Source organism: Callorhinchus milii, unplaced genomic scaffold (genome assembly GCF_018977255.1).
Source record: "Callorhinchus milii isolate IMCB2004 unplaced genomic scaffold, IMCB_Cmil_1.0 Scaffold8, whole genome shotgun sequence".
NCBI classification, from domain to species: Eukaryota; Metazoa; Chordata; class Chondrichthyes; order Chimaeriformes; family Callorhinchidae; genus Callorhinchus; species Callorhinchus milii.
The window spans coordinates 4,377,733-4,402,221 of NW_024704749.1; the positions used below are offsets into that span (position 1 = coordinate 4,377,733).

Sequence of the window (24,489 nt, forward strand, 5' to 3'; positions counted from 1 at the left end):
ATAATAATCCTTGCATTTGATATAGCGCTTTTCACGTCGGGAGGACGTCCCAAAGCGCTTCACAGAACATACTGCAAAGTGAATTGACTGTATATTTGTGGGCGAACGCGGCAGCCAATTGCGCACAGCAATGTCCCACAAACAGTCGTAGATTGAAAATGACCAATTAATTATTGTTTTTGGTTTTTGAAGGGATTATTATTAGGCTCTGTGTGGAGTAAGGAAACTTGCCCAAGGTTTCGCCCTCTGCCTGGAATTGAACTCAGGTCTCTCACTTGCAAAGCGAGTGCTCTAACCACTGAGCTACAGGACTCCACACTATTCGAAAAGAGAAAGCAGGTTCTCTCTCCCGATGTTCTGGCCAACAAATTCCCCAAATAAAATTGGTCACTCACTCCGCGGCAGTTTGTGGGACATTTCTGTGTGCAACTGGCTGCCGCGTTTCACCCACAAAGTACCCAGTCACTCCACTTTACAGTATATCCTGGAAGCACTTTGAGACATCTCAATGATGTGATCAGGTGCAGTGTCAAATGCAAGGATTATTATTAAGAGAAGTGGTCAAGAAATATAGAAACTGAATCGAGATGGATTGACAGGAGTGTGGTTTACAGGATGCTCAGTTTCAGTATAATTTGGCTTTGTTCTTCTACCAATATACCCTTGGGTAAAAATTATTCCGCTCGTTGACCACTCTATCCTCATCCACCGCCTCCTCTCCTCAACCTTCACGGCTCTGTCCTTGACTGGTTCAGATCGTACCTCTCACTCCGCCTCCACTTCATCTCCACAAATGGTTTCTCCTCTAGCCCCGCACCGTCTCGTGCGGCGTTCCTCAGGGCTCTGTCCTTGGTCCCCTCCTCTTCAATATCTATACGCTCCCTCTTTCAGCCTCTCTGCCCCCACACTTTGGAACTCCGTCCCTTCGCCTCGCTTCCTCCCTCGCATCCTTCAAGGCCGGTCTCAAGACCCTTCTCTTCGACCGTGCCTTTGGTCTCCCTCCCACCCCTCTGCCTTCCCTTACCCCTACACCACCCCTCCCTCCGGCACCTGACTGTTCAGAGCTTTAGGATGTCCTCCCGACGCGGAAGGCGCTCTATAAATGTCATTTTGTTGTTGTTGTTGTTGGTGACATCATCCGCAGACTTGGGGTCAACTTCCACAGGCTTTCGATCACACTGCTTCCCCCCCACTGCCCTCCACCCTCCCCAATCCTGACCCCCAACTCGGGTCTGAAACACTGACTGTCCAGCGCCTTGGGACATCCTCCCGATGTGAAAAGTGCAATACAAATGTAATTTTGTTGTTGTTGTATTCAGTGTCCGAGCGATTTTGCCTGTGCCTTAGAGGTATTCCAGAATAAATTTGTTCATGCAGTTGAAGAAATTAACCAAATTATAGGTTATATATCTGTGCTCAGTAGCGCTCTTGCCTCTAAGTCAGAAGATCATGGGTTTAAGTCCTGCGCTGGGACTAGGAACCCACATAAATAAAACCATAGCAATTTACAGCACAGACCAAAGAAGACCACGATAAAGCCCCATGAAACCAGGATTTGATCCCACAACCTTCTGACTCTTAACACTTACCAGGTCTCGGTAATAACTTTTACACAAGTTTACTGGGTTAAATGCAGAGTACGTGTTGGCTGACATATTAGCCAACCTGCAACACATCAGCCAACGTTTACTGAGACCTGAGAAAATGTGTAAAAGTTATTATTTTCAATATATAAAATTGACCGGAGTGGGTGGGGGGGATCATGATCTCCGGGTATGGATCAACAACAACGCATGTTAAGAACTCCATAGAAGAGATTATGTTTCAAAGTCTCTCCTGACGTACTTAATTTTCGACAACTCTGCTCTTCAGACATAAAGTGGCTGTTTTGTTTGCCTCTGTGCTGGGTCCTTGTTGTGTTTACATCGGCTGCTGGCAGCTTCGGAACAGGCTGTCAGTATAGCTCGAGGGTTATCGAGGGAATGTTATGTAGCACAGATGTAGAGCACTTTCCCATTCAGGTGTCTGGAAGGGTTAATAAATATTGTGTAAAGCAGTTACTTTCAGCTCACTCCATAAGTGGCTTCATTGTTTGCAGTCAAATAGCGCTGGCTTACTTTATCTCACGCATTGCTATTTGACTGTATGTAACCACAGACCCAGCATGAAAAGAGTATTATAGGCACTGTGAAGCAATAAAAAGAGTACATTTTTGTTATTATGAAAGAGATCTATTCAGAAATGCTCAATTCACCTACCCGTAGCCTGCATTTTTGTACAGTTACACCATAGTAACCCTTAGCACAGAAAGCTGGATTCCTCTTGCACTGTGTTTGCTCACTGTTCAGCGTTCAGTTCGTTTACTGCTTTTAAAGTAGACCACAGGGGAAATTTTATATATGGAGTCCCGTAGTGTAGTTGTTAGCAGCTCGCCTCGCAAGCGAGAGGACCGGGTTCAATCCCCCCCCCGGTGGGGAGAAACCTTAGGCAAGTTTCTTTACTCCACACGTAAGTAGGAACCCGGTTGTTAGTCGATCAGTGGATCACTTTCCAGGGGCTAATAATCCCTCAAAAAAAATATGGTCAATCAACCCACGACTGTTTGTGGGACACTGCTGTGCGCAATTGGCTGCCGCGTTTCACCCACAAAATGCACACTCAATCCACTTCACAGTATATTCTGTGAAGCGCTTTGAGACTTCTCGAAGACGTGATCAGGATCTGTATCAAATGCAAGGATTATTATCCTAAACTTCCTTTGGAGAACCTTGGTAATGAATGGAAGGTTTCCGTCCCCTTATCTTGCATTTTGTTCCCAATGTGAAGCTTGACCCACACCGGTTTTTGATTCAACACCCAGTGATCACCTTGCTAAGTGCAACTTTGTGACGTACACACAAAGCCCAGAGAATGATTAATGGTTGGGAACCATCACCCTCTTCGTGGCACCAGCCTAGGCTCGATGACCTCAACCTGATTTCCCCTGTTGCTGCAGATTCCACGATTCCACGTGTGCTTTCATTAACTTTCCCAGCTTTAGCAATGATGTGAACTCCTGCACCAAAGGAAACGTCACATTTCCTACAATTCATTTCATTTTTGCACAGAGCCTTATCCTGTCAAAAGAATGCCACTTCGTTTTCAGCCAAGTGAAGTGACTGTGCATTTGTAGGCGGACGTTACAGGCAATTTACGAGTGGCAAATGTCCCACAAACAGCCGTGATTGAATGATCGTTTTAAAAAAAAAATCTAGTCTGTTGACCCGGACACCAGGAAGAACTCGCTTCATCCTCTGTGCTACAAACTGAGCCAGGCTGACATGTAGATTTATAATAGCACTGTGGTACCACTAGCAAATAAATATCACGCCTTTAATACATCCAAAAATATTTATATAGTGGCTTTCATGTCAGAAGGCTGTCTCAGTGTCTCAAAACGCTTTACAGGATTTACAAGCGCTCCGGGACACTACCCCAAGTTAAGGGCACCAAATAAAATGCAAGTTATTGTTGTACTCTGTATAGTGTATTGACTGTGTATCTGTAGCCGATGCAGATCAACAGTTTATATCCGATCAGTAGAACAACTTGCATTCATCGACTGTCCTTCATACAGAATAAATGGCTCCAAGCGGTTTACAGATGAATTAGCGCAGTGAATTTAATAGTAATAATAATAATCCTTGCATTTGATATAGAGCTTTTCACCTCTTCTAGATGTCTCAAAGCGTTTCACAGAATAGACTGTAAGGTGAATTGACTGCATATTTGTGGGCGAAACGCGGCAGCCCATTATAATAATATAAAAATAAAGTTGTGTCGCCAAATTAAACCGCTCGAGAACAATTCTGGAGAAGAGTCATCGTACCTGTGTGAGGTGCCAATGATGTTCACTCACGGAGAGTGATTCTGCACCGCGTTCCTGTGTATTTAGTTATTTAGCATCCAGCTGGCTTGGGTAAAGGTGAAATCTGGAAAGTTAACAAGCTCTTTAGCAATGACACATCTGCAAACGAGCAGCCAAGACTGTGTTGTGCTGTAGGCAGCTGGAGTAAGCAATTAAAAAAAAGCATTTAGTTCATGGCTGTTTGAGGGGTATTGCTGTGTGCAATTTGGTTGCGTATTTTATTTCCAAATATAGAGTCACTACACTACAGTAAATCCTGTAAAGTCCTTTGAGGGAGGTGTTTTGATGACGTGATCGGGCATCATATGTAGTATTTGAAAGGACTTATTATTATTAATAAGGAAAGGAGTCCTTTAAAGGGTTACTCTCTCAGCTCATTCAATGTCCATCTCAAGACCTACCTCTATGACTACTTTTGGTCACCACCCACTTTGGTTCCCATTCCCCCAGCACAGACGCCAAGCCAGTATTATTGAGCACCTTGGGACGTTCTCCTGACCTGAAAGCCGCTGTGTAAATGTCCATTTGGGTTGTGTTGTACTTTCTACGTTCAGTTCGTCTCTGCAGTCTGCTTGCTAACGCTGCAATTTCCAACATATCTTTTCCTGGAGAGAATTCAGCAGATGTGGTGTAAAAGTACGCGGAGGGTGATGTCGTGGGTCGGGTAAAACTAACCCAGTGTGTGGTTTAACACGCTGCCAGCTGCTTGTTGACAAACGGGTCTTGCTGGCTAAAAAATAACTTTTCCCAACTTATCTTTCAGCAAACCCTGGACTCGGGTCGGTTAGGTGTAGCGTCTCAGGCTCTGGGGATTTCACAGGCTGCCCTGGACTGTGCTGTGGATTATGCTCAGAAACGGATGGCATTTGGCTCTCCTATAATCCAACTTCAGGCCATACAGGTAAACGTTAGGCGCAAAGTCAAACCTTTAAGACCACATCGAACCACATTGAGATTCCAGGGTCCTGTCGCTCCGTCCACTATTGCAAATGTTTCGCTTGTTTTGCTGAAAACTTGACCGCAATTCTACATCTAGCAGTGAGCTTTCACACAAAACAATTGGGGGACTTACCGATTGTCTCAATGGCTGAGATAACATCAACACGGTTTAACGCCCGACCCGTGTTCCAGCCCGAACTTAAATCCTAACTGCATGAACTGTTGCGCTTCCGCTGGGCAATCCCTGTCTTGGTCCACACCTGCAGTGAGTACTCTGTACAGTTCTGGTCGCCTCAGCATAAACATTAGGTTCCAGTTACGCTGCAGAGAAAGGCAACTTGGTTGATCCCCTGAGAGGGAATAACAATAAGATCGATTGTTCAGATAGGTATATGTTAGGTCAGGGTATTAAGGGATATGGAGCAAAGGCAGGTAACTGGACTGGAGTTACAGATCAGCCCCACGATCTTATAAAATGGCGGAACAGGCTGAATAGCCTACTCCTGTTTCTATAAGAAATAACTAGATAACATAGGGCTCTGCTGCCTTTAAAGAAACCCCAAAGGAGACCTCATAGAGGTCATTTATCCCTTCCTATCAGGACTAATTGTCGGGCCCCCTGCTGCTTTCATGACTGAGACAAACGTCAGAGTTGAGGAACAGATCAGCCATGATCTTACATAGAGGCTTGAGGGGCTGAATAGCTTACTCCTCCTGTTCCTGTTTTCTCATCTCCCCCCCCCCCCCCCACCCCCGTCTCCACACAACCAGAAACCAAATCCAAGACCTTTCCGACTTCCCGTGTAGCGCGGAATTCACGGGATAGACCCGTCGAACCATTGGGGAACCCGAGCGATGTGTGGCTTTGACGATAATGTTAGCACAGTCCCTCCACCTCACACCCCTCCCTCGCCTCCTTCAAGATCCGCCTCAAGACCGTCCTCTTCGACCGTGTCTTTGGTCGTCCCTCCCACCCCTACCCTCCCCGTCCTCCACCCCCCTTATCCCAACCACCAGCTTGGGTGCGGATCCCTGACTGCCCAATGCTTTGGGACATCCCTCCTGACGTGAAAGGCGCTGAGTAAATGTAATTTGTTGCTGCTGTTGCCGAAGCCGTCTGTGGTGAGCACGTTACTCGGGTCTGTCTGTTCACAGTTCAAGTTGGCTGACATGGACCTGGCTCTGGAGAGTGCCCGCCTGCTGACCTGGCAAGGAGCCATGCTGAAAGACAATGGCAAACCGTACACAAAGGTAACAGCACTCGGCTGTTCAAATCAAATCCAATCTAATCGAACACAAATCTAGCGGTCGTTGTAGATTTGGTTCCTGTAGCCGTGTGTTCTCAACCACATTTCACTGCTGTGCAGTTGGAAGTAATAATATAATAATAATCATCATAATAATCCTGTGAAGTCAATTGACTGTGTATTTTGCGAGAGAAATGCGGCAGCCAATTGCGCACAGCAGCGTCCCCACAAACAGCCATGGATTGAGTGACCCAATTTTTTTTAAAAGGGGATTTTTTTTATATAAGTCCAGCAAAAGCTTTTCAGGTAATTATTCGGGGAGGACGAGTTTGCAGGGCTACCGAGAGAGAGCGGGGTGTTGGGGGGAGGGGGAGTGGGCTTGAATTGGATAGCTCTTTCCAAAGATCTGGCTCAGACACGATGGGCCGAATGGCCTCCTTCTGTGCTGTGTGGGATTTGTCTCTGCTGGGACGTACTGTGCCTTTGCTGATTTGGTCAGTTGGGTCCCCGAGCCATTCTCTCAGCCTCAGCAGGTCAGATTCCGCCACTGTTAAGCGCTCCGGGACGCTATCTGGCATGAAGCGCGCTATATATAAATGCAAGTCGTCGTCGTTGATGTAAGGCCGTTGCGTTTAGGAACCATTATTATTTTTATTATTAACGTTTGTTTCTCCAGAGTTTAGATTAATCACACTCGCAGCGCAGAGCAGTGCAGTCGTTAGCGCTGTGTGCTGTCAGCTTCCCTGCTGCTGTTTCCCAGTCATTACCACTGTTATCGCCATTCCCCCTTGTGAGCAAACACAGGATTCAGTAACCCATTTAACAACAGCCACAGTGAAGGTGTGTGCATAATAAATAAATAATAATCCTTGCATTTGATATAGCGCTTTTCACGTCTTCTAGATGTCTCAAAGCGCTTCACAGAATAGACTGTATATTTGTGGGTGAAATGCGGCAGCTAATTGCGCACGGAAGTATCCCATAAGCAGTCGTGGATTGAGTGACCAAATTATTATTTTATTTATATCTTTTTTTGAGGGATTATTATCAGGCGTGTGGAGTAAGGAAACTCGCCCAAGGTTTCATCCTGCCGGGAATCGAACCCAGGTCTCTCGCTTGCGAGGCGAGTGCCCTAACCACTGAGCTACAGGACTCCACATATCTGTATATACGTATAAGAAAAATTCCAAGATCCATCTTCTGTTGGCGGCTTTTTTTTCCCCGAAGATAGAACTTTGAGCAAACATCTGCTCTGGCTGCCTGCCTGCCCGCGTTAAACAAACAGCTGTATGCACGATGCCCACCTCCCCCCCTCCCCACCACCAAACGCACACAGTACTGCTGCTTTCCCAGCTCCAGCTGTGAGCTCCACAGGCAGCTGCACTGTGAATGACTCTCTGGCTGACACCTGCTCTTGTTTCAGTTACGAGAGACACTGCCCCGGTTGTTACCCACCTCCCTACCTGTACCGCATTTAGAACCTGTCAAAACTCGCCGGTCATTTAACAGTCTGACTCATCGATGCTTCCACTGTAAGACATCTCTTGAGTCAGCGCAGCCACCCACCCAGTCTATAGTGCTTTGTCTAGCTCTTCCCCGTGTACTCTTGTGCATTGCACAAAACTGCCTTTGTCCCCCCAGCGGTTGACTCCATACCAGAACGCGCTGTAGCAAATAGAAAATGGCATTACATCCATCCATCCGCCCACTAGATATGGCAATGGTGACACGACTTGCAAGAAGCTTCACTCGGTAGCAGTGAAGACCCCAAAGTTACAAAGGGTAAAGCTGGCCACCTGATACCCTGCTGTGACTCAATTTGGCTGCCGAGTTTCGCCCAGAAAATACACAGTCAATTCACTTTACAGCGTATCCTGTGAAGCGCTTTGAGACGTGTCGAAAACATGATAAGGTGCTATATTAAATGCAAATATTATTATTATTATTATCATTATTGTCGCCCTTGCTCTCCTCCTCCTCTGCCATTCGCTCTGAAAGACAGCAGCAAGGGCCATACTTGAGCACAGGAAGAACCAAGCCAGGCCACACGCTGTCCTGCCCATATTGTTATTTACATAGCGCTTTCTTCCGTTCAAAGGCTTTCAAAAGACAACTAGATAAATACTGTAACAAAGGAGTCGACTGCAGGGTTACGGGGGAAGGGCAGGTAAATGGGACTGAAAGGTTTGCTCTTAAAAAGTTGCCGTCACAGACACGATGGGCCGAATAATAATGATAATCCTTGCATTTGATATGGCGCCTCATCACGTCGTTGAGGTGTCTCACTGTATTGCAAAGAGGATTGACTGTGTGTTGTGGGCGAAAACGGGACAGCCAATTGCGCACAGCAGTCCCTCGCAAACAGTCGCGGGTTGAGTGACCCAATCATTTTTTTTCCCCCTGTGCCACGCACGGTTTTCTGCTGGAGTGGTTTTGGGTCCCATTTCCCGGATTCCAGGTTGACATTTCCCTGAGTCAGAAGCAGTTGTGATTCCCGTCACGATCGTTTTATTTCTAGCGTCCCCTTTCATACTTTCTGAACACCATCGGAGCAGAGATCCATGTCGCCTTTCCCTTCCGCAAGTCGATGAATAAGAATCTCCTTTGCCAGTTTTTTTTTCCCCTCTCTCACCAACCGCGGTGTTTAATAACAAGGGCACGGAGCCCACAGGAAATCCGGTGCTGGGGGAAAAATAGTTGATGTAAGGGCCCGATTCAAGCCTGGGTTTTTCCTGGCTCCTTTGTCTGCATTTGATCTGGAATGAAACAAACTCATTTAGCAGATCGCACGGGGAGACAAGACACTGAAAGCCGTGAATGTCCTTCATTTTAAAAAAAAAGGTGGAATTCTACGACCATTTACAATCAATACACGACAGATACAGACTGCTGTTTGTTATACCGGTTTGGGCCAACAAAAGCCGTGGGGGTGGGGGGGGTGGCGGGGACACTGCTATGTGCATTTTGCCCTCTTCCCACCCAAAGAGACAGTCGATCCACTTTACAATATATTCTGTGAAGCGCTTTGAGATGTCTCACGATGCGCTAAGGTGCTGTATCAAATGCAAGGGTTATTATTATTAATAATATTATTTCTCTGCTGGCTAAGGAAAGCATGAGACACAGTTTAAGCTCTGCTTTCATATTCAAATGGGTGGATTGCAGTCTCTTCAGGCCTCATTTTCCTCACTGTAGAGGTGAGGGAGCCCTCCCTGGCCTTTTATTTGCTGTTGTTATTGTTTTCAATAAATGCAAAGGACAGATAAATCTGATCCACTGAGCCAGCGGAGAGAGACGTGTGCAAAGCACAAGCAATACTGTATCGCCAAATGTTGTTGTAATAATAATAATAATTATAATCCTTGCATTTGAAAAAAGCTCCTTATCAAGTCGTTGAGACGCCTCAAAGCGCTTCCCAAGATAGACTGTAAAGCGAATGGACTGTGTACTTTGCGGGCGAAACGCGGCAGCTAATTGCGCACAGCAGTGTCCCCACAAACAGTCGTTTGCACCTGGGTTGAAAGGCTGGCAGTCTCTTATCTATAAACTTAACTCTCTTGACATTGAAGCGTTCAGCTCCTGCTACTGTTACTTTGCTTTTACCTGATCAAGGAAAGCAATGCTGTCTCTTTTCACCAATCCTTTTGAATGCTGTGACCTGGATTCGGCCTTCTCGATCCTGAGCTAACTTAACTGGTGAAAACGGTTGAATGTGAACGATTAGGTTATCAGCCCTGGCTCGGTTGGTGGCACGTCCGCCCCTCTGAGTCAGAGAAGGCCGGGGGTTAAGCCCCACGTCAGGATCTTTAACGTCCACCTGAACAGCAGAACCTCGGTTCAACGTCTCATCTGAAGGTCAGCACCTCCGACACCTCAGCTCAACCCCCCACCCACCCCTCCCCCCAGCACTGCACTGGAGCGTCAGCTTAGACTTTGTGTTCCATGTCCCGATGTGGGTTCAAGCCCCTGCACTTTCTGACTCAAGAGGTGAGAGCGTTACCAACTGAGCCAGGCTGACATACACAGTTCTAGGCCATATAAAAGTATATAACTCTGTTCATTGTATCTGGCTCACAATTCCCTCCCTTCCTTTTGCTTTACAGGAAGCTGCCATGGCCAAACTTGCTGCGTCTGAGGCTGCAACATCGATATCTCACCAAGTAAGCATTGTTTGTTCCTTGGCTGTTTGGATTGTAAAAGGGCAGCGCAGTGTGTCAGTCTGCCCAGCAATAAATGACGTGGAGAGATTGGAGATTGGGCAAACACTCAGCCCAGCCTGGCCTTGCTGTACAGAGGTGCTTTGCCCACAAGGCTGATAGGAAGCTTTCTGGTGGGGGTGGGGGGGTGGAGTGTGTGAGCAGGTTCCCTGCCCTCTTCTCTCTCCTGGCCGACGATGGCACAGAGGTTTAGGCAAACCTAAAACGAGAAGAAAATGAATGAATTTTTAAAAAACACACACGGGAAAAAAAAGTTAATCTTGTTAGTTACAGCTTTTCTATTAACTCAGAAATACAAACTGTCCCTCGGTCAGATATATAACACTGCACGGATGTGCGTTAATGCAGGAAAATTCAGACGACGATTTTTTTTCTTGCCAATATTCTGCTCCAATTCCCCTCTTCTCTACCACTCCCTCCCACGCCCTCTCCCCATATGTGCAAACTCTATTGTACTTCTCATCGGTTTGTAGAGAAAATGCTGCAAGGCTGGAACAACTGTTTACACCCGTGAAATTATATGAATGTGATTTACAATTGCTTTAGGTGTGTTCACATTCTAGTGTAGGATTGAGGGGAACAGTGGAAAGAGGGCTCATATTGCGTGTAGGACAGTGTGACATGAGACAAGGGCCATTGACGGTAACCCGTCTAAACCCTGGCCTCTGATGAAAAAACAAATAATGTCACTTCGCTTCCGAAGAGAAGACGCAATTCATTTGAAGTCATCGAAAGACACTCAGATTCGTCTCGAGGTAAAAACAACACCCGGAGCAACCCCAGTGGGTGCAGCAATCTAGTTTAGCCGGTTACATCGAATGAAAAGTTAAAGGTAAATTGGAAATACAATGGCATCAAAATGCAATTAGTAGACCTGTCTGTTCATTACTTGTGAAAGATTAATTTCTGCCATTAGACTAAGCTTCACGATGAATAGGTCACAGCCTCCACCTCCCACCTGATGTCTTGATTTTCAGGACAAATCTTCGCACTAAATTGTACAGAAGTCACGTTTAATCTATTTTGCCTGGTAAGTGTTTACTTTGTCGGTACAACTGGTAATTTCACCAGGTTGATAACTTCATGCACGTTTAAGCTTCTAATTTGACTCGAATGAGCTGCGTCTTCTCAGCCTCGAGATGAGACTTCTCGGGAGGAGACCTCACAGAACTAGATCCGATGATCAATGGGATGAGAAAACAATCCTTGAACAGTACCGTCAGATACACCAGGACATGAGGGCACAGGTTTTACAGGTGGTGAAGGGAGATTTGGGGTACAGACACCAGGAAGTATTTACACCAAAGGTTAATTCACAACTGGATGAATAGCAGTACTCTGAGCCATTTAACAAACAGCTGGATGTAGTTGGACGCAGTCATTGTGACTTGGCTGATTGGCTTGTTAGCGGTGATAAAAGGGGAGATTCCACCCGGCTCGAGGTTGATTCTATTTGTGTTTCAGAGCAGTCAGAATTGAGGATATTCTTAAACAGTCTCCATTTCGAAGCCCGTTTCCTGTAAGTTTATTTTTCCCTAAGAACGACTGTGCCGACAAAACAGCCTGAACGCTGAGGTTGAATTCAAGAATTGGCCAAATTTGGCACGCCCTGAAATGATCAGAAAATAAGAGTAAATCGAGACCCTGATGGAATCCATCTCATTTGTTCTTAAAACAAACCACTCTCTCTGCGTCCACCATCTCCCTCGAGAGCCTGTTTCACACGTTTACCACTCGCTAAGTAGCGTTTCCGTAAAATTTCAAGATAGTGGTTCTGATGTGGGAGACTGAGGGAAAACAGTGGAGGCAGCTCTCTGCTTTTTAGAGGAGACTTAGGATTCCTGTAGCAAATAGTCAAAATGATATTATCTGAGATTGGGGATCTGCTTACTTTGTATTTGTTTTATAGATTTAAGTTTCCTCCTCATTTTGCCCACAAAATATACAGTCATTTCAATTTACAGTATAATCTGTAAAGCGCTTTGAGACGCCTCGAAGACGTGATAAGGCGCTGTATCAAATGCAAGGTTTATTATGATTTATTATTACCCTTATTCTGTCTAAAAGCCTGCCCTACTGCCTGGAGGGTGTGACAGCCAAACCTGCGCCCAGCAGCTGCCCTGTAAACTGCCACCAGGAGGCATCAGAGGAATTCTCTCCCTTGGCATTTTGTGTCGCTGCAGCGCAATGCAAAAAGCACAACTTCCTATTCAACACAGCTCAAGCCTGTGTCTCCACCAAGCTCTGTGGCTCTGGCCCCTGCTTTGCTTTCCTTAGCCACCCCACCCCGCCCCCCCCACCCCACTTTTCTTTCTGATCTTTTCCTCTGTTGAGCTAAAGAGGTTCCCCTCTTATTATTCTTTCTTCCACAAGAGCATTTCTGCATTCACGGCATATTTACGTCAGTTATTTTCACACGCCAGAAGTGGTTTTGGGTGGTGGTGAGGGAGGGGGGTGGTGGGGAAAGGAAATTGTTGTGTGCAGTTTTTTGGTTTCCTATGTTAGGCTTTGCAAGTGCAATGTGCCGTCCAGTTTCTAAATTCACTGCTTTGCCTGACTCAAGCTCCGAGACGCCATCTGGGGTGAAGGACGCTATATAAATGCAAGTTGTTGTTGTTGCCTGACCCTTGTTCTCCGTTGTTCAGGCTATACAGATCCTGGGAGGAATGGGGTATGTCACTGATATGCCAGCAGAGAGGCACTATCGAGATGCCCGGATCACTGAGATCTACGAGGGAACCAGTGAAATCCAGCGATTGGTCATAGCCAACCAACTGTTAAAAAGATATAAAGGTTGAGAGAGAGACAGACACCTGTGATAATCCCTGACTGGGACAATCCTTTTAACGATTAAGACTGTCCAATACAACCAAAATGGAAATTGTAATCCAGTTAAATTAATCTGTGATATGACTGTAATACCTCAAATCAGATTTTGTTTACAGCCCGTTTGTTAGATTGTCAAGCAACCGAATTGTTGCATGAAAATGCTCTTCAGGAAAAATCGAACTGGTGTAGAAACGAAGGAACCAGAAGCTTTTTAATCTTATATGCAGATATTGTGATGAAGGTTGATTTACAGTGAAAAAATGTGCCTGTCTCATTGATCCTTTCTTATGTGCTGGGCAATACAGAGGGCTCTGTTCCCGTCGCTCTGGACTGCAATAATAGGGAGCTCAATTGGTTAGTTAGTTGGAGCTTATCCTGGGTGCAGAATATTAAGGGTTCTAATCTACAAGAACCACTTCACTTTTTTTGCGGTTGTTAAGACTGTAGACTCCAGAGTGGGAAGTACACAAGGGGGTAAGAGCTGGCTTTGAGAAATACCTAGAGAGGACAGGGAGGGCTGCAGTCCATCAAAGCGTTTCAGATGAGCCTGTCTGGAGAGGCAGATAAGTTGTAAAGTCCAGCCCTTGTGCCTAGAGCTTCAGTAAAGTTTGTAGTTACCATTGATATTTCTTTCTAAAACCTGCCACAGTCACAGTCTAGACCACTACTCGCAATGGAACAAATAATGTTTCCTCCTCACAATTAGTGTTAAATTGCTCTGGAGTAATTACCTGTTGCTCAAATCCTATCTATTAGCATGCGATGTATTCAGATCTTTGCTTTCTACTTTTATTAATATAAAATTTATGCTCCGTGAAAAGTCTTGTTTTTTTTTGCTCCCTTTAACAATGACCATTCAGTCCAGTGAAGGCCAGAATTTTGGTAAATTTACTCAGAAACTGAATTATTCATCATTTGTCTTGTGATTCCACCTCAAACAGAAAATGGAAATAATACTATACAGTATTGAATTAGTTGGGAAGACCAGCTTTAAAAAACTTCAAAGGTTACATGGGCTATTTGTTTTTGAAAGGATAAGTGGCGGAAATTCTGATTGTACAAAGTATCAAAACTGCTTAAGAGGCTGTGAACAGACTCTGTGGAATATGGGGGCAAAGGAATTGGAACAACTTACATTTAGAAAGCAATCATATAGAGGAACATTTCTAAGCACTTTACAGGAGGGGACTATATTCACAATTCAATAGGTCGGTCTTAATAATAAGCCTTGCAATTGATATAGCGCCTTATCACGTCTTCGAGACGTCTCAAAATGCTTAAGGCAAGGCTTGAAGACATCTTGACAGGAGGTAGTTCCAGATTTTGGGAGGCGGGTGGGGGGTAGAATTGACATTATACTGCCTCTAATGTATTCCTAGGTATTTGGGAATAGTTGGAGGCAGGTTTATTTTCACACCATCATGATGTTGATGATTTCAGCGATGACAACAGCAGTGGTAACTATTTGTACCCAGGTTTAGCTTGATGCTAGGAGCACAACTGCAGTAATAGCCAGTGGGATGGTCAGCAATAGAGAGAAGGAAAGCTTTTACCTCTGGAGCCAAGCAGTGACACACTGGATGCTCGTGATTACATCTCTACCACCCTGTGGCACGGTTCCTGGATGCACATTAGTTCTTTCATGAGGAATACAAAGGTACCAGCACTAGGCAGAGCACTGGGAAAGGATGGCAAAGCATTAATTTGCAATTTTATCACTAATTTCTTGCTACAAACACACCCTGTACACGTACTGAAAGGGAATGCGTACAGAGCACGCATTCTGTCTGCTGAGAATATTGACGTATAAAGCTGGAAGAATCTATACATTGTAATTACTACAGCTGCATGTCATTATATTGCAAACAGCAACAGAAGGGCAAAGCATCTGTTTACATTGTTAATGATTCAGTTCTGAGAGTATGGAATTACGGAACTTTAGTCAATTGCTCGTCCACATTAAAGCGACTAAGTAAACTACAAGCTCTGGATGGTTAAGGCCGGTGGTGTTTACTTGGTCGTCTTTTACACCTAGTTCACTTATCACACTTTAAACACAACATTCACCAGATACGTTTATAAGGACAAATGCATCAAGATGTCAGCTTGGCTCGGAAGGCTGTGAATTCAACTCCCAACGTCAGGCCCTGCCTTTGAACTTGTGTTTTCAGGCCGACACTTCTGTGCAACGCTGAGGGAACACTGCGCGGGTTGGAGGTGCCAAGCTTCAGGTGAGTTGTTAAACCAAGGTCTCGTCTACGTACAACAACAACAACAACAAGATTTCATTTATAGAGCGCCTTTCACGTCGGGACGTAAGTTGGAGGTTAAAGAACCCATGACACTTCAGGAACAGTGATGGGAGTTTCTCCCTGTGTTCTGGCCACCAAATCCTCCAGCTAAATTGATCATTCGTTTCATGGCTGTTTGTGGGATTAGGGTTAATGCTGTGTGCAAAATTAGCTGCCTACAATTATACAGCGACCAACATTGAACAGTAATTCCCACCAAGTGCTTCAAAACTTTTTGATGTAAAACAGCACTGTATCAAATGCAAAGATTATTATTTACATCCTCCTTGTGCAACTATAATAACATAATAATCCTTCCATTTGACATAGCGCCTTAACACATCTTCGAGGCGTCTCAAAGCGCTTCACAGAAAACTGATTACTTAGGATGTGGAACCCTCAGTGCGAGATTTCAGCGATTTCTACTGTGATGTACAGTAAACTCCTGATAACTCAATGCCGTCTTAATTTGTCAACTCCACTTAAATCATCACGCTGTCACTATCCCGGCCACGGTTATTTATGTATTTATAGATGTGCCTAACCCGTCACAGAGCCCTTTACCCCTAAGAGCGACGAGTTTTAAGGAGTTGACTGTCCTTCAGCAGCAGTTTGGAACAAACAGGTGATCTTGAACATAAGTTTAGGAAACGAGAATGCAGCAATTCGAAACGTCAAGCTGCGGGTTGGGAACGTACCTTGGTTAGAAACAGCAGCAAACTGAGCTCTACACTATTATAGCATTTGCCCAATGGGCAAAGAAACCATTTTAGCAATCTGTGTTTCAACGACATTTTTTTGGGGGGGAAATTGGAAACATTTTCGAGGATACAATATAAATTAAGCAAATGTACGAAAACTGAAGCCCACTTCGATGAATACATAAATGATCCGTTTACTCTTTGCGCACACAAGTTGTTCAATTTGCTGTATAGATTTTTCACAAACCATCATTACCCTGTAAACCACAACTCCCCAGCGAGGAACTGGGATCAATGGCCAGGAGCAAAGCCCAATGACTTGCCATTGCTAGTTATGTACCATTGCTGACAAGGAACGGTTTGAAGACAAATATAAAGACAGATGTGAACGACTGCAAGACAAATGGGTTTTTGTTTCATTTGTGCTGGATAACTGTTGGCTTAGAGCATTTCGATCGGTCCATTCACTCCAGTGACATCCGCTGCATGAATAGCTTAATGAATACTGGAAATGCTACACGATGCATTTCTCTGCAATAAATCAATCACATTATACACATAGAACTGAGGAACGAGAAATGTTAAAGCTCGGAGCTGAGTAAAACCTGTTGGTGCACGATTTCTCTTCTTGTTCCCCCACCTCTTATACACACACACACAGCCAACAATGGTTGTGTGTGACAAACTGTACCAACATAGCCCGTACACCAACTTTCACTGATAATATTGCTGCAAAAAACTACATGACATTTATCAAGTAACTAATATATATATACCTATATATATGGAAAACAAAACAAAATTCACTCCCTAACAGAAAAAGGAGAAATATATCCTGCCCCTTATAATTGTTTATATGCACTAATTAAAGTTCTACATTAAACCTCACAAACTTTGTATCAGTGGGGACCTTACATTTAATAAGACTTATGCAAGGTATGAGTTATGTCAAACCTGCATAGAATATAAACTCTTGAATGGAATTGGGGCAGATGTATGACTTGGGCGATTATAAAATTGATACAGAGAGGATTTATGCTGAGAATTAGACGAGGGTCCAATGAAGAAGTTGCTTTGGCCCCCTTTCATCTCATCTCTTCCTTACAGAATAATAATCCTCCCATTTGCAGCGTCAAGTGGTTTACGAACATATGGAATGTTTGATCAGGCGCAGTTTTACATCGTAAAGATGTTTGTCTCACATTTAAAACGACAGAAAGACATCCCAGCTGGCATTTGACTGAAGGGCTGCTTTTGTGGGGGAGGATGAGAGATCCCTTTCTTTAAAAATAATTTTGCATTCCTGATTTCTTTTCATTTAGTCAGTCTGACACATGCGGAATCTGACACAATGCAGGAACCCATCACCACGCTCAGAAGTACCCAAACCGCACAGTTCCATGCATCCCACATACACATGGGAGATTCCCGTGTTTGGAATGAAGTGCGCTCTCGCTCCCTGGAGGACTGCATCCGGCTTACCTGATGGAAAGTATTAGGCGCAGATTGGCAAGAGCCAAGGCTTGGGGATCACAAGAGTGTAACTGCTGGACTCTAACCAGCTAAGCCTGTGCAGCTTGCCATTAAAGGTACTGTCTGGCAAGTATCTTACTGCTTATCCAGCTAGGACCACCTAGCCATGCGGGCTTTGGCTTGCAGGGTTTACAGGAACCAAGTGGGAGGAATCCCTACCCTCAGTGAATACTAACAGTACGTACTAAAGGGAGATTCAGATTAGATTAATTAGAAAAATGCCAGGATACATTCAGGATGCTCTCAGTAAACCTCAAAGTAAATGCTGCATTTTCAATTCTCACTGTAATTAATTACCAGTTTCACCAAAACGACAGCAATTTATGAGAACTGCTTACCACACAGTCGTTTGATTTCCTTACATTCCTGTTAGGATATAAAGAATCATTCTGTAAACACATTTGAACTAAAAATAACCAAGAAAAACATTGCCCTGGCAGAAGATTACAAAGCAACGATCAACCTTTACTCATTCTTCAGTCAGTCCCTCCCCTCAAGCTGATAATCTCCTGTCTCACCCTCTTCAGTCATCGCTCACCTGATGTGGAGATTGACAACTCGTTAAGGCCAAACTCCAAGACATAGTTGGTGGACGGGCAGTGACGTCAGATGTGGACACCAGTTTGCTTCAACCACACCTTGCAGTCACAAGAGTATCACACAGACCAGGAAGTGGTTTATCTGCTGGGGAATGTCAACATTTCTAGTTGAGATTTCTAAGTAAAGATAAAAAGGTGAATGGGGGGCTAAACCCCAAACTAGGCAGGTGCGTTCCTGTACGTTAATATCTTCATCAAGTGCAGACGCACGTTTTGTACAATGTGGGGCCCTTGTAACCTTTGTCCACTTGAACGCTGGTGGTTCAAGACAATGTCCTTTGCCTTGTCCCTCTCCCACAAAGACTAGACTTTACAGTAGGTCCTGTAAATCTCTTTGGGATGTTCTCCCTACGTGAAAGGCGTCGTACATGCAACAATCATTTGACACCGGATCACTCAATCCTCCTCCACCGCCTCTCCTCCCACCTCAACCTTCAAGGTTCTGTCTTTGACTGGTTCAGGTCCTACCTTTCAGACCGCCTCCACTTCGTCACGGCAAACGGCTTCTCCTCCATCCCCCGCACCGTCTTGTGCGGTGTTCCTCAGGGCTCTGTCCTCGGTCCCCTCCTCTTCACCCTCTGCACGCTCCCCCTTGGTGACATCATCCGCAGACATGAGGTAAATTTCCACAGGTATGCGGATGACACCCAACTCTCTCTGCCTCCATCCTGAACTCCAGGGCTACTGGCGTCCTGCCCGACTGCCTGTCCGACATCAAGTCCTGGACGAGGGCCAACTTTCTCCAACTCAACGTCAGCAAGACCGAGGCCCTTCTGATTGGCTCATGCCAGCGCCTCCGACCTCAGACGCTGGCAGCATCAGCATCCACAGCTGCACACTCAATCTCACTCAGTCAGTCAGGAACCTGGGTATCTTGTTTGACCCTGAACTGTCCTTTCCCCCCACATCCGCGCCATGACCGGCACTGCCTACCACCTCCTCCACAATATTGCCAGACTCCGCCACTGCCTCACCCTGTAGGCTGCTGAAACCCTCACCCACGCATTCGTCACCTCAAGGCTCGATTATGGGAACTCCCTCCTCATCGGCCTTCCCAACTCTTCCCTTCACAAACTGCAGATCATCCACAACTCTGTAGCTTGTGTACTCTCGCGCACCAGGCTCCGTGACCCCACCACTCCCACCCTCGCCCAACTCCACTGGCTCCCCATCCCCCAGAGGATCGAGTTCAAGATCCTTGTCCTCACCTTTAAGGCCATCCATGGCATTGCCCCTCTTACCTCTCTGACCTGCTGACTCCCTACCAACCTGCCCTCTCCCTCCGTTCATCAGACTCCGGGCTGCTCCACGTCTCCCGCCCAACCATCGGTGGCCGGGCTTTCAGCCTCTCTGCCCCCACACTCTGGAACTCCATCCCACGGTCCCTTCGCCTCGCTTCCTCCCTTACCTCCTTCAAGGTCGGCCTCAAGACCCTTCTCTTCGACCGTGCCTTTGGTTTCCCTCCCACCTCTCTGCCTTCCCTCACCCCTACACCACCCCTCCCCCATGCTCGGGCCCCGACACATGACTGTTCAGTGCTTTGGGACGTCCTCCTGACGTGAAAGGCGCTCTATAAATGTCATTTTGTTATTATTATTATACAATCAATTACATTGAGATACTGAATGCCTTTTAGTGGACACTTGTGAAACAATCCTCTCATATGTTCGCACTGCTGTCAGCTGTAGCACTTTGCTGAAGAGTGCCTGATAACAAGATGTCTATTTTTACTGCAGGGATACGCACCATTCGATCGATCTCTGGCAATTCTTACACTTTCCGGAGAACACACATAAGTAACTTGTGGTCAGGAGCGAGCTCTTTAAACCTGTAATATAGACTGAATACCAAGTAAATATAGAGTCAAGACCAAAAAGAAAATCCGAAATAATCTGATTGCCTCGAAGATGGCTATTTTATACTTCTAAAGTAAATTCTCAACAACAGTATAATAATAATAATCCTTGCATTAGCAATTGGCAGCCAATTGTGCACAGCAACCAGTCGTGGATCGAGTGACCAGATTATTATCATTTAAAAACATTTTTTTTTAAAAAGGGGATTATTACCCCCGGAAAGCATCCCGTCAATCGACTAATAACCGCGTTCCTACTTACTGCTAAGTGAACAGAGGCGTGTGGAGTAAGGAAACTTGCGTAGAGTTTTGCCCTGCCCAGGAATTGAACCCTGCTCCTCTCTCTTGCGAGGCAAGTGCTCTAACCACACTATAGTATTTGAGTCAGGGGCAACTTGGGGGCGGGGGGTGTGGGGGGAGGAGAGAGGAAACACAATCAACAGTGTCTGCGAATTTCAAGTTTGCTATTTGTGAGGTTGCTGAACAGAAGGGTTCAGGGATTTCACTGTAAGTACCATTACTAGCATTCATCCAACTGATTCGTCAGGCCTTAGACATATCCAGCCATCTTCCTCTCTTTTATCCCACACACTGAAAAGATTTTCTATTCTGATCAATCCCCTGAGAAATAACACAATCTGCTTCTTCAGAGGCCCATGGTAAGCAGACAGCCACGCTGTAAAATAAACCACACAAATGCACTTGAACTTTTAATTTTATTTACAAAGGAGTCTGACTGCTGATGTTATATAGAGATGAAAGGTATTGTTCATTTCCAGGGCCAAAATACACTACTTTGTGTACAGAGGATTGTACAGTATCCATTCAGTCCATCTGATTGCTTCAAGCTCCCCAAAGCCACGTCTATAAAATGGCTTTGGCGACTTGTCTATTCTACAGCACAAAAACATTACACTCCGTGAATTCAAAAAAAAAATTATTCTTCCAAAATGTCGAGGGCTTCACATTTTCTCTGGTGGGGGGGATTGGCCAGGTGGGGGGGAAGAACCTGAAACACTGTTTAAAGTTAGTTATTTTATACGAAATGCACTTCCAGGCACCTGCAATTTATGACACAATCTCTATGTTGCGAGACTGTAGGTGTCTTGTTCACCCAAAAATCAATGAAGATGGGAAGTCTACAGACACACTGGGCTTTTTGTGTCACTGTAATATTAAAGGCTGCTAACATCAGCAGCGTAAGTCAATGCTTATCGGAAGGAAGAAAAAAAATTCTGTGAACCTAATACAAACCCAAGTTACAAAACAGATACTGCTTGTAAACCTGGGACCAGATTACACTCATCAACAGGTAGATAGAGGAAACGTTACACATTTAAACAAATGTATACAAAAAAAATATTTACAAGGAATAAAGCACTACAATCAAATAACAAGTACTGCTATCATACATGCATTAGCAAAATTAACCAAACCAAAAGAAAAAAAAGATAACTAAAAGGGGAAACCATAAAAAAGTTAAGCCTTTTTTTTTGCTACACCAATCATAATTGTGCAAGATCAACTGGGGGGTAATTAACACAGGTACAAGTGCAAACTACATTTACATTTCTAAATCACGTTATTATGGTGGTGGGGTGGGAGGGGCGGGGAGGGGAGGGGAGCATTTTGGAAAAGGGTCTTATACAGAAGCAATATTTAATGCTATACATGCTAAAATTTACAACAGGCCACTTCAGTACACAACATGATTCATCTTGATGTCGTTACCTCTCTGGATCACTGCAACAATACATCGGGTGTAAAGTTAATTACAGCACAGAGCTTACCGCATACTCACTCACGGCTGTGGAAAAAAATGTTGTCACCTCACAAGAACAGCAATAATTATCGAGTCTCAAAAGATATGTCGGACGCCTTGTCTTCTCGTTCGAGCCAAAGTTCAAGACAATCTAAATAGCGGCCGATTTAGGTGCTGGTTCCTTAATACGGGTTTATTCAAAGATGCGTCTTCTACGTTCACAGATCTATGTACAAGATTAGCCCTGACGTCTTGCTGTTTAAAAGAGGCGTCTGTTTTATAATATACACGGCCGGCAAGAGTCTGCTGCTAATCGCCAAAACCGTTGGTGGGTTGAATTAATTGTACAGGGTCTGTGTTCCATAAAAAGGAAATAATTCCCCCACTGCCTTTCGCTACCTCTTTAAGCACCTTTCGTGCTTGATGAGAAGAATGAAACCACAAGACACAAAACACCTGGTGCCCAGCAGGTTATCATCCCGACCTCAGCAGCACTTTGTCCCATCATACCTCCAGGAACCTGGAACTGCTTGCCTTGGGGTGAAAAGGTTCCGACCACATACGTCGCAGGTCACCCTGGGAGGAGGGGGAAAGAGAAGCAAAAAGGTAATTGCACAAACCTTCCTGGTAAAGAATCATATTTTTTTTTAAAAATCATACAATCCAAAATTACGTTTCTATAGCGCCTTTCACGTCGCAAGGACAACCCAAGTCACTGGATAGTCAGGGATTTGGACCCGAGTTGGGGGTCGGGATAAGGGAGGGTAGAGGGCAGGGAGAGTGGCCGAAGACGATATAATGTAAAAAAAAAGAGGAAAAATATAAATAAGCGTTTTATTTCGACCCTCGTCTCATCGCAGCTTCCTTTTAAGAATTATTCAACAGTCAAATGTCTAAAGATAAACCCTGAGATTTATCTTGAGCAGTTTTTAATTACTAAAGTACTTTATATAACCTCAGAACGAGCGAGTAACCCACTGACTGTCTTTGTATTAATTTTTCAAATTAAGTCCTGCCTTGTCGACTGTGAATAATGAACTGCCCGTATCTGGCAATCTCCACTGGGAACAGTTTTCATGACCTCTGCTCTTTTAACATTTTGAAACTGAAACAAAACCAAAATACAGCCTCTAAGAAATAATTAGCAAAATCAGTCTGCATCAGGGCCTACAGTGAGAGAAAGGGCAAATAATAATAATAAAGGGCACTTACATTATAAATGTGTGAATGAAATTGTTTTTGAGACTGGATATTTCACATTTGGGCAGAATCTCTGCTACTTGTAAAGACGGAGTTAATATACTAATTATCCAGGGGTAATAATTCCTTCAAATTTTTAAAAAATAATAATAAATTGGTCACTCAATCCACGACTGTTTGTGGGACACGACTGTGTGCAATTGACTGCAGAGTTTCATTCACAATTATACAGTCAATTCACTTTACAGTATATTCTGTGAAGCGCTTTGAGACATCTCCATGACGTGATAAGGCGCTATATCAAATGCACGGATTATTATTATTAATACTAACTGATTAATGCGATCCTAACAAACCTTTCTCTAACACTACACTGATAGCAATATGCAGTCAGGTTTAGTTTTGTTCTCTGCAAAGCAAGGCACTTTTGAAGGATGGGCTGCATTCTCTGTAACGTCCTTTTGTTATCAGTCTTTGTAATAGACTGGGAAGCTGGAACCACTAGAAATCAAATGATTTACCATGTGTCAACCATTTGTCTGTGCAAAGTGAAGATTGGTGGTCAGGACATAATGGCTGGGAGAGGCTTACAGAGACACCAGGAAAAACATTGTTGGAGAAATAATAATAATAATAATCCTTGCATTCGATATAGCGCCTTATCACGTCTTTGAGACGCCTCAAAGCGTTTCACAGAATATACTGTAGAGTGAATTGACTGTGTATTTTTGCATTTCGATGCATTTAAGAGGAAGCTGGATATACACAAGGGAAAAGGGAATGGAAGGATATAGGAGGGAGTAAGCAGTGGATGGAAACTCATGAGAAGTATAAGCACCAGTATGGATTTATGGGCTAAATGACCAGAAATGGTCTGTTTATGAGTGCTGTACATTCCATGCAAACATATGACATACATGATCGCAGATACCATCACTGGGAAAGAACTGCTTTACGCAGAATAAGAGTTTTGCATCAATACACTTTCCTTTGAGGACACATTCAAGGCTGATAAACATTTTGTGAGAGAGACGTTTTTCAATTAACTAACAGGGTTTTGCAGGATTATTAATTGGGCTGCAGTTAGGAGGCTGCTACAAGTGTTTGTATAAGAACATAAAAACATAAGAAATAGGAGGAGAACATAAGTAATAGGCCCTTCGAGCCTGCCCCGCCATTTAATAAGACCATGGCTGATCTTCTAACTTAATTCCATTTACCAGCCCTATCCCCATATCCCTTAATCGCTTTAGATTTTAAAAATCTATTGATCTCAGTTGGGATGACCATGACCGTGTGAAAGCGAGAGAGCTCGAATTGACAAATCTTGGGAGCCATGCTATGCAAATTGGCCTGACAATAATCAGGGTTTCATATCAAAGTGAAAAAAGCACAGAAAACAAAGCGTG

General features: G+C 44.5%; 2 protein-coding genes across 2 annotated transcripts in view; one reads left to right on the forward strand and one right to left on the reverse strand.

Annotated features, from left to right (window-relative positions):
- The window catches only part of acads (acyl-CoA dehydrogenase short chain), a 47,469-nt gene extending 33,510 nt beyond the window's left edge, over positions 1-13,959 (forward strand). The window contains exons 7-10 of the mRNA XM_042337438.1: positions 4,671-4,808; positions 6,002-6,097; positions 10,197-10,253; positions 12,956-13,959. Of these exons, the coding sequence (XP_042193372.1) occupies positions 4,671-4,808; positions 6,002-6,097; positions 10,197-10,253; positions 12,956-13,108 (444 nt within the window). The 3' untranslated portion in view covers positions 13,109-13,959. The remainder of the gene's footprint in view (positions 1-4,670; positions 4,809-6,001; positions 6,098-10,196; positions 10,254-12,955) is intronic.
- Positions 13,960-20,815: 6,856 nt separating this feature from the next.
- Positions 20,816-24,489, reverse strand: part of sppl3 (signal peptide peptidase 3) — a 72,394-nt gene continuing 68,720 nt past the window's right edge. Inside the window, exon 11 of the mRNA XM_042337299.1 lies at positions 20,816-22,456. Within this exon, the coding sequence (XP_042193233.1) occupies positions 22,385-22,456 (72 nt within the window). The 3' untranslated portion in view covers positions 20,816-22,384. The remainder of the gene's footprint in view (positions 22,457-24,489) is intronic.